Source organism: Phycodurus eques, chromosome 16 (assembly GCF_024500275.1).
Source record: "Phycodurus eques isolate BA_2022a chromosome 16, UOR_Pequ_1.1, whole genome shotgun sequence".
Lineage (NCBI taxonomy): Eukaryota > Metazoa > Chordata > Actinopteri > Syngnathiformes > Syngnathidae > Phycodurus > Phycodurus eques.
Window position 1 is genome coordinate 13182990 of NC_084540.1, and position 10816 is coordinate 13193805.

The 10816-nt window shown below is 41.8% G+C and overlaps 2 protein-coding genes across 2 annotated transcripts; one reads left to right on the forward strand and one right to left on the reverse strand.

The window, feature by feature from the left end:
* The first annotated feature begins 2000 nt into the window (after nt 1–2000).
* ccdc97 (coiled-coil domain containing 97) lies at nt 2001–9943 on the forward strand. Its single transcript, XM_061701449.1, is given in 8 exon segments — nt 2001–2335; nt 2849–2875; nt 2877–3023; nt 4340–4499; nt 4699–4787; nt 5367–5559; nt 5665–5788; nt 6533–9943. Coding segments are annotated over 8 exon segments (1005 nt in total). The 5' UTR covers nt 2001–2185; the 3' UTR covers nt 6648–9943.
* On the reverse strand, nt 7386–10616 carry LOC133415408 (uncharacterized). The gene is made up of 3 exons (XM_061701448.1): nt 10164–10616; nt 9098–9375; nt 7386–8758 (listed from the first exon to the last, which is right to left on the reverse strand). The coding sequence occupies exons 1-3, from the start codon at nt 10399–10401 to the stop codon at nt 7955–7957; spliced, it is 1320 nt and encodes a 439-aa protein (XP_061557432.1). The 5' UTR covers nt 10402–10616; the 3' UTR covers nt 7386–7954.
* Nucleotides 10617–10816: the final 200 nt, after the last annotated feature.

Here is a 10816-nt window from a genome sequence, read left to right on the forward strand (position 1 = left end):
CACATTTTGGGACAATGTGAGTGTGTGTTTCTCCACTGATGGTGTTTGTATGCAAGAACATGATGGTGGTGTCCCCAGGCGAAGAACTTGAAAGTCTTCCAAGAGAGGGGGGAACGAATTACAACCCTAATACGCCAGTACTCCAGATAAGGCCACAACCACAGAGATGGCGCTGATTATCTCACTTCACTGTTGTTTGATTGTGTGCGTACAGAAAATGTGCAGGTATGTTGTTGCATGTGTGACTTTAACTCTGTGCATACTAATCTGTACAATAATTTATGTAAATGCAACCGTAAGACTCTTAAATGGTGTGTATATGTGTGCGTGCGTGCGTGTGTTTGTGTGTGTATTTAAATCAGTAAACATCTCAAAAAAACATTACCAACGGGCCCTTCAAATGAGTCATTAGCACTGAGAAACAAGATAGCAAATTAGAAAAAGTCTCAAGTTAGGTTCAAGTTAACCCTAAATTATATCTGCTGTGTACAGTATATTTATTGTATGTGTACATCAGAAAATTAATATAACAGACAACATATTCTTCAAAGGTGCCGAGTTCTCACACCTATAAAGCCATAACCCACAAAGGGCAGTGTTGACATTGTTTTGTTTTTGGCATGCTGGTCGATTACTGAAAACAGGACGACCCTATCCACCTGCTCTAAGGTTATTCTACTTGCTAATGAGTGGTTTGCATCTCATGGTGTTGCGTCTGCACTTTTGTTCACAATGTCTTTTATGAACAGGGGATTGTGATCCCTTCACTCCTGCACTCGGAGAGGTTGTCTTAAATTGCTGCTATTTTATTTTATCTACCAACACTTGACCTAGAATGGAGTTCATGGAAGGACACCACGGAGGAAGCCGCTGCTGTCAAAATAAAAAATAAAACATTTTAAGTTTGCAAGAGAGTACCTGGATTTTCCACAGCACTACTGCCAAATTATTGTGTGGACATATGAAACCAAAGTTGAGTTGTTTGGAATACAGTGCTATGTGTAGAGAAAAAAAGGCACCATCAAAAACTCATCCCAGTATGGTGGAGGGGGCATCATTTTTCAATGGTTCGCTACCTAAAGGCCTGGATGGATTGTTATCATCAATGGACAAATGAATTCCCAAGTTTATTAAGACAGTAGAACCAGTACTTGCCAGAAATCTCTGCAGCTCCTTCAATGTTGCTGTCGGCCTCTTGGAAGCCTCTCTGACTGAGTTTCTTCCTATATTTTCCTCACATTTGGAGGGAGATACATTTCTTGGTAATGTGACTTCTGTGCCATATTTTCTCCACTTGATAACAATTGTTTTCACTGTGTTCAATGGTACATTTAATGCCTTGGAAATTCTTTTGTACCCGTCTCCTGAATTATACATTTGGACAATGAGATCCTCTAATGTTGTGAAAGCTCTCTGCAGACCATGTCTTGTGCTATAATATGTGATTAGAAAAATGTCAAGGAAAGCCTACTAGAATATCTAAACTTTATTTGGGGTTAATCAGAGGCACTTTAAATTGTGGCAGGTGTGTGGTGACTCTTATTTAACATAATTTTGAATGTGATTGATTAATTCTGAACACAGCCATATCCCCAATTATGTTTAAAAGGGTATACGCACTTGTGCAACCACATTAGCTCAGTTGTTTATTTTTAGTTCCCCATTGCAAAGATTATATTATTTTTCAATTATGTTATATATATCATAGGTCACATTAATGGTGGAAAATGTTTTGAAATGATATATCTTAATTTAATTTTTTTCTATCACAAAAACCAGACATTTTGGACAGGAGTGTGTTCTTCCTACCTTCCATCCTTCCTTCTTAGCTCCCTCCCTCACTTCCTTAAATAAGGTACAGTAATTTTAAAAGTTTATACTACGTTTGGCCCACCCTAATATATATACTATACAGTACAATACATGCAGCACTGTGCATTTACACAAACTACCAGCAGAGGGCGGATGTCTGTACGTCAGTGACTTCCGGGGAACGAAAATAGTGGCGGACCAATATGGCGGCGCACCATAACAGCAACTTGGGTGTTGAACGGTAAAACTACTTACGCGTGATTATGTTAAATGTGGATGATAACCACTATTATCTGCGCCAGTGATTATACATTAGTGCAACAAAGGCAACACGCTTATACTAGCTTTGGGGGCTCTAACGGACACTTGAGCAATGTGGGGTGAAATCGAACCACCCGTTAAAATACAACCCACGCCGTCTGATAAATGTGTTAAGGACGACCAGCGCACAATACCTGAGAACCCGTTGATACTGCTCCGTATTTCCCACAGTGACGATCCAAAACCACTGCAAGATACCCAGGTGAGCCAAAAGCATTAGGTACAATCACAGAGGTGGCAAAAGTACTCATTTCGGAGTACACAGGTAAAAGTTGAAAAGTACAAAAGTCAGTTATGTGCAGTACCCGTTTTGATAACTTGCACAACATTTTTGTAGAGATTAGCTGAATAGTGCTTCTACTGTGTAGACGAAAAATAACAACAAACAAACAAAAACATCACTGGATATGCTAAAAACCGTGTTCCCATAGATTTTCTAACGTTGTGAACTGACGAGCAAAGCATGCTAAATTGGCCATTATTGATGTTGAAAAAATACACCTTGTATGCGGTCTTTGCATTTTTGGAAACTAAATAGTACAAAGTACCGGCATTTATTTCAAGTGTAAGGAATACAAGTAAAATGTTATAAGAAAAATAAGTACAGATATCTGAAAAATTTACTTAAGTATAGTTCCCCACCACTGGCTTTGTAAAATGAGCACTCTATTGTATTTTACTGAGGTCTGCTATATTGGCTTGATTTGACCCCAAGGTGTCTCAAGATGTCCCCGCTGATGTTCCACGCCTTGTTGGAGGCTGTAGTTGCGAGTGGAAGCCAAGTAAAGAGTCAGCAGATAGGAGATGCGGAACTGACAACAGAGGAACGTAGAAAGGAGCTACTTCATCAATACGGGAGCAAACCACTGGTCTTCCTGGAGCGCTATCATGTATGTGCACTGTTCTCTGTCTGCCCTTCAGTTTACATAATAAATACATAACAAAAGAAGTGGCAAAAGTACTCACACTCTGTACTTATGTGCCAGTACAGAAACTTGTGTAAGAAAAAAGACCCGTTTAAAAAAACTATTTAAGTACAAAAATAAAAATAATCTTACACAGGAGCTTATTTGTTCATTATATTTACTGCCAATTAAATACAATATTATATATAATACCTGTTTTGATAACTTGGCACAACCACAGAAAGCTTATGCACACACAATCTCACAACCTCTTTAATTAACTTAAATAGTGCTCAAACAGAAGGGAAAAAAATCATTTTACATGTCTCAAGTGGTTTAAGAGTTAGCTAGCATTGACCTTTATGGTATCAAAATGTGTTCCAATAGCTTCGCTTATGTTATAAACTAAGTATCAAAAAGATTTATAATTGCCTATGGCACAAGATGGCATGTAGATAAAGCTCTTCAACGCACTTCAACATAGTTTCGTGGCACCGAGATGCCACAAGATAGCGCCAAAGCAATTCTTTATACTAGACATTGATTTCTCTAGAGAGGAGGGTCCGTCGGGAAGTCGAATCTCAGATTCAGGATGAGCAGTGTGGTTTTCGTTCTGGCCGTGGAACAGTGGACCAGCTCTACACCCTCGGGGTTCTTGTTCACAAGTGAGGGAAGAATGGAACGGGAGACCGACAGGCGGATTGGTACAGCGTCTGCAGTGATGCAGACTTTGTATTGGTCCGTTGTGGTAAAGAAGGAGCTAAGCCAAAAGGCGAAGCTCTCAATTTTCCGGTCAATCTATGTTCCTACCCTCACCTATGATCACGAGCCTGTGGGTCGAGACCGAAAGAACAAGATCCCGGATACAAGCGGCCGAAATGAGTTTCCTCCGCAGGGTGTCCGGGCTCTCCCTTAGAGATAGGGTGAGATGCTCGGCCGCTGCTTCTCCACATCGAGAGGAGCCAGATGAGGTGGCTGGGGCATCTGATTCGGATGCTTCCCGGATGCCTCCCTGGTGAGGTGTTCCGTGCACGTCCCACCGGGAGGAGACCCCGGGGACGACCCAGGACACGCTGGAGAGACTACGTCTTTCGGCTGGCCTGGGAATGCCTCGGGATCCCCCTGGAAGAGCTGGATGAAGCGGCTGGGATCAGGGAACTCTGGGCGTCCCTGCTAAAGCTACTGCCCCCGTGACCTGACCTTGGATAAGCGGTTGAAAATGGATGGATGGATTTGCAGAGTTAATAACTTTTTGCAACACTTAGTTTCAACCTCACCGCATTCATTTCCTACATTTCCAGAGATGCCTAAAGCCGGTGCATCTGCCAGCTTTTTCCCATGTCAGCACTGACCCACGGGCTCAGCACTATTGTGAAGTGATCCAGAGGCAAGCAGCAGGAAACACCCACAAGACGCAAGTTCGAAACCAGCGGTACGCTGCACTCATGGCACTGCAAAAAGGTAGTGGATTTTTTTCTAAAATTGTATAAACAGTGCATTCATCCTCTCTGTACTGGAATTTAAATTACAAACTAAGAAAGATTTGGTAAGCGCTTGCTGAGATAAATACAACAAGCCAAAACAACAATAACAAGAATTGTAATGCTGTTTACCCAGTCAACCAAGTGATGTTTAATTTTCTTTTATACTCTTTTCTTAGAGGGTCAATATTTCAGTGAAGAACAGATGCGAACCAGGGAGCCACTGCTGTATGAACAATATATTGGACAGTACCTAACTGATGAGGAGGTAACAGTATAATTTATTTAATCACCTATATTTTTCTCTTTTTGACAGTTTTAACTTTATCTGACTTGGATATGTATGAAGGAATACAATAGAAGGAAAAAAGTGAAACTATGAGGGGGGAAATTTGTATAAGGTTTTGAGAAATACGTTTTCATGTTATGAATGTTTTTGTTGTATTTTTTACAAAATGTGTGCCCCAATTTTAACACGTAAATGTCAAAATTTCCAAACAAACCTATACATAACAATATGAGATGAGCAACTATGGTGTCTCTCTAGAGACTTGACCTATATTAATCAAGTACTATCATTAAATATTTGCTAAACTCACTTCTACTTAGAGTTGGTTTCCTTATGTGTCGTTTTCTTAGCAACAGACTCAAACATCTGTACAATCATACTGACAATGGTGTTGACATCGTCTAATCACCAGTACTTGATTTTTGTAAAATGATGACTTTATTGCCATAAGATTACTATCCCCCCCCAAACAATTATATTTTCCTGACAATAATCCCCCCCCAGAGAGTTATGCCAGCCTTCCTAATTTGTATAAAATACATTAATTTTACAATTTAGGTGATAGAGCGCGCCCACGAGGCCATGTTGGGTGGTGCACAGGAAGGACAGGAGGCATCAGCGGGAGCCGCAGGAGGCCTGACACACCTCCTCCTTAACTCTTACCAAGAGCGTCTCATCCAAAATCGTCTGCAGGAGGAGCAGGATAGAGAGGAGGGTGCACGGGAAGAGGACGAGGATGAGGAGGATGAAGGCAAGAGATGCAAGAGCTTTCGTAAGAAAAGAAGACAATAAATGCTATTACTGAAATTATCTTTTTTTGTGTCTTTCTGCATGTGTCTGAACATTCCTACTGAAGAAGACAGAGTCCACGAGAAGACTTGGGAGCCGACCTCTGAGGAGAAAGCACTACTTCGGGAGGAGTTCATCAGTCAGATGCACCATCGCTTCCTTGATGGTAAAGACACGGACTTCAACTACAGGTCAGTGTGCACGCAAAACATTTGAGTTATCTTCAAGCTACAGGCACCAGACATTTCTTCAAACATTTAGCGGAAAGTTCTTGGGCAGCAGACTAACCACGTTTAGTGTGTTCAGAAAAACAATTTGCTACAAACTGCTTGTGATTTGGGTTTAGTTTTGGTGAAGTGGGATTAGTACTTCACAGTATTAGTTTTTCCAAAAATTATAGTTTAGAATTTGTAAATGAGATTGAATACCTGTATTATGTAAATCAATCATTTAAGACTAACCATTCCACCTCATGTTCAGGATTGTGTTTGGATGGAGGATAATGTTCAAAATAGTTTTTCTATCTTGGTTGATGGGGAAAAATATTTATTTATTTTATAGAAATTAGAGGCAAGATTCTCCTTTGTCGCAATCTTTTCTGCTCATGCTTGGGAGGAGATTTTACTGGGTTACAATAGAGTAAAAACATTTAGAGCTATTATCTTTTTTCAACTTACTTTGTGCTTAGATGTATGTTTTAGTGAGGGATTGGCATATAGGAATTCAGTTGTGAACTTGTTTCTTTATTCCATCTTAAAGCAACTGGGCAAAAATGCATTTTTGCAATGCACTACATCTTTGCTGGCAATTCTTTTAAGTAGAATGTTTGAAACAATGGAATAATTGCATTGAAAAAAAGTTTAGAATAATGTTAAGTCTCCAATTCCCTTAAAAATCGTTTGCATCAATTGTGTGCTTTTGTGTCTCCATGATAGTGAAGTGGACGAGAACCCTGACTATGACAACCTTGACATCGTCAATAGAGATGCAGAGGAAAAGTACTTTGATGAAGACGATGAGGAAGAAGATGAAGAAATGATGGTAGAATAGTGACCACAGGGATGACAAATCATAAAGTTAAGTGGTCTGTTTGTGTTATGTTGGACACAAATGCATATACTTACAATATGTAATAAATGTTGTTTTGGTATTTTTTATGATGATTTTTCTCATGGGAAACGCAAACCCCACTGGCAAGAGTAAACTGGCCAAAATGTTTCATTGATTAGTATAAGATACTTCATTAGGTACACATGCACAATCTAATGAGATTCAGTACAAGAGCTTTATAAAACAAATGATTAGATCCACACACTGCAAACTATATTTTCCCTTCTTGCATTGTATCTCATGCTCAGGTTGGGCTGGTTTGTAGGAGCATTTGTCTTGAAAACATCAAAAACAAATGTATATTACTTGTCATCATGAGGAACAATATTGTAGTAATGATTAGTCAACATGGCTCTAAGTCTATTTAATTAGAAAGGATCATAGTTTCACTGTTAAATCGGTGGTGTCGAACTAATTTTTGTCACAGTCCACATCATGGTTGTGGTTTCTCTTAGAGGGCCGTTATGACTGAGAACTACATCCAGTACACAATTGGCCCCACATGTTTTTTGTTTTGTTTTTTAAAATAACCACTATATATAAGTCTACACACCCCTGTTAAAATGCCAGACTTTGGTGATATAAAAAAATGAGACCAAGAAAAATTATTTCAAAACATTTTCCACCATCAATGTGACCGATAACTTGTACAAATAAATTGAAAAAAATGACTCTTATCGAGAGAGAAGATATAAATATTTATAAAGATAAACAATTGAAATGTAGTTGCACAAGTGTGCACACCCTCATAACCGGGGATGTGGTTGTTTTCAGAATTAACCAAACACATTCAAACCGATGTCAGCACACACCTGTCACCATTACACACCTGTCATCATTTAAAGTGCCTCTGACTAACCAGAAATACAATTAAGATGTTCTAGTTGTCTTTTCCTGACATATTTGCTTTCTAGCAAAACCATGAAGGGTTCGCGCTAACGCTGACGGCTATTGTGTACTGTTCATAATGCCCTCCACCTTGTCTAAGGCCCCTGTTCTAGCTGAAGAAAAACAGCCATGTTTCATTGGACTATAACAAAATCTCCCAACCAAATGTGGGAAAATGTGTATTTGTATTTGTGTTCAGCAAACATCACTTAAACTATACAATATCACATCGATTAATGGATGGCTAACCCCTGTGGTCACGTGTAAATCTTGTTGAGAGATAGGGAATAAAAAAAGAGTGAGCAGAAAGAACTTTCATGGCTAACTAGTTTCAACATTTAGCATGAGCCCTTCTTTCTTCACTTTCTATCAGCCAGCCTCTGTAGTAGGGCGATGACTGTGTCCTGTTTGGAGGAGAGCAGTTCCAGGGCTGTAGCGATCCTGCACAGGGACTTTCCCATCCGCACCTCCCTCCTCTCACGTCGCCTTTCTCTGGCTTCCATCCGGCCACGAGCTACACCATCCAGGTCAATCTGCTCCTCCCTATGCTTTAATATCTCCTGGTAGAAAGAGGAGCCGTGCTGCTCGTTTCCCATGTGGCCGTCAAGTCCTGATATGGCTGACGTGGAAACAGAGGATGTGAGAGAGGAGCATGTGGAGGGGAAATTGGAAGCGAGGTTTTGGTTGTTGCTACGGCGGAAGCATATGACATCTGTTGGGAAGGACAGAGCGTTGCGGGATGCGTTCAGGTCTGTGTTGACGGTGGACACAAGAGAAGGGGAGGCGGTTTGTGTAAAACAAGGTGAGGAGATAAATGATTGTGTTGGATCAGTGGAGGCCAGATGAAGGTTGGATGTTACAATGTCCCTGTTAAGGACTATCAGGGGTTTGAGGTCCGGACTTTCTGTTTGGCGAACAGCTGACATTGATGCAATGACACCAGTGCTACTACTGCTGACAGCAGCCTGACCCTTGACCCCTGATTCCACTTGAAGCGACGTGGGGAAGTTCCCATTAGGACGGACGACAGTGGTGGGCGGCGGAACGTGTAATCTTGGTGCGACTTTTGCCGAGGCTTGTGTGATGATAGCTCCACTGCCTTTGCCGCGTTTGCTGCTGCTGTTGTAAGAACCCACAGTGTCACAGAGTGTGGCATCCATCAGCTGCAACATGGACAAGCGTTAGAGCTCATGTAACTTTCATTTATTGTATGTATTATTCACAACATGGGCCAGCTGTGATTGACTGGCAACCAGTCCACTATTCCAGGGTCTACTGTGCCTTTTGCCTCAAAGTAAGCTAGGATCAACTCTAGCTCACCTGTGAAAATTTATTAATCAACAGCTCACTTATGTTTACACTTTTATGACTTATTATACCAAATATTTGGAGGTCAACCAGCACCCCTGAATAAATTGTATTCCAACTTAGGGGATTCTCTGTAATTTTATTATCTTTACCACACAAACAGAAAAGGTTTTTTTTCGGACCATCATACTCACATCAAAGAACTCCCAGGATGTTTTGGCGTGTCCCGTCTCTCGACTGCGATCTTTGACCCTTTTGTACGTGACAATCAGGTTGTTCCACTTGCGGCGAATCCTTTCAACAGGAAGGAAGTGCCCCTTGGCGGCCAACTCCTCCTGGACGCTCTGGAAGAGCTGTGAACGCTCCCGGGTTTCATACAGGCCCCAGCGGCGGCCGACCGCATCAATCAGACACAAAACAGCCTTGGAGGAGAAATCGGAACCGAGAGGAGGAGCAGATGGCATCACCGAGGCTGGGGAAAAAACACAGCAGGGAAACTTTTTAATGATTTGAAACACAAACCAAAGAGTAGTCATCACTCAAATTTGCTCTAAACAAGTCCAACCAGAATTGCTAAAAAGAAGTAAGGTGCCTGAAAATCAGTTTATATTTAGGCACATCTGAAACATGCTGGCTCACTGGCACCTGCTCGTTAATGCAACTATCAATCAGCCAATCAAATGGCAGTAACTTGGTTGGTTGTCACAATTTTCCATGAGTTCTGATTTCAAACTCAATTTTTTGTTAAAAATAAATGCAGGGGTAATTGTGTGATTGTAATCATAATGAGATGACTATCCATTATATGATATTCAGTCATAACGGTCCTCTGAGGGAAATCATAACTAAGTGGCCCACGATGAAAATTAATTCGACACTCATTGCATAGGCCAAAGAACATCATTGCATGTGCCAAACACGCCCACGGGGCTGGTTGTTCAAAATGCAAACTATGAGCTATGGAAATGCCTTAAACAAGCGCATTTAGGTAATGGCCAATTAAAGTATGTAGCTTCAAATTATGTACGTTTTTCCTTAAAATAAATAAATAAAATGTGTTCTCACTGTTTTGTTTTGTTTTCTTTCAGAAGATGGGGGGGATTCGGAGATGCAGTCAGTCAGTACTGTACATGCTTTTCATTGGACAGCAGCGCCATCTGGCGGAGGACTGCTCTCCTGTCCCTATTTTTCACTCGGCGAATGCGTGATGTAAATATAGTAATATAAAAATAAAATAAACGAGGTGAAGTGAGCACTCACACAGTTGTGCATCAGTAGTTGCGGTGATAGCTGCGTGGCGCGCCGATAGCACCCCCATCTCCTCTGCAGTGTGATCCGGCGCTCCTCTTCCTCCTCCTCCACATGCAGGGTCGCTGCAGGGCGCAGGCGAGCCTTGGCTGCCAAAAACCAGCGCAAATTGCTTTTCATCTCCCTCCTCCCTTTTGACGTGCACGGTTGCAGCGTCGCAGCTGCCTCGTTGTAGACCGGTGGCCTCCATGGCGGACACACACACATATGCGTGCACGCATAAGCGTGCACACACAAAGAATCACACAAACCTAGAGAGGGAGGTGGCTGCGCAGGCGTTCAATTCGGAAAAAGTTTCGAGATGGTGGATTTCAGACGAATCCAGATGCGTTTAGCAGAGATTATTCCACCACATTACACGCGTGTGTGATGGACACGCGTCACCTCGCTGTGTGCGTGAGTGTATGTGAGAGAGTATGTGCGTTCAGAGCAGCACAGACATGGCTGCGCTGCGGCTGCCCACAATCTGGCGGCTGCGCAGAGCGGCTGCGCAGTCAGCACAGCCTCGTTAGGAGCTGTGGCGTCACTGACAGGCACACAAGTCTCCTTGCTGGTCCACGGGGCAGGAATTTGATTTGGGAATTATAAACTTCATGTGGCATAGC

Bases quoted from the DNA above. Each gene is read 5' to 3' on its own strand.
- LOC133415408 (XM_061701448.1), bottom strand. From the start codon at position 10,401: ATGGAGGCCACCGGTCTACAACGAGGCAGCTGCGACGCTGCAACCGTG. The intron at 9,376-10,163 runs GTGAGTGCTCAC...TTTTTTCCCCAG, and splicing joins AACTACTGATGCACAACTGT to CCTCGGTGATGCCATCTGCT. The intron at 8,759-9,097 runs GTGAGTATGATG...TCCATGTTGCAG, and splicing joins CATCCTGGGAGTTCTTTGAT to CTGATGGATGCCACACTCTG.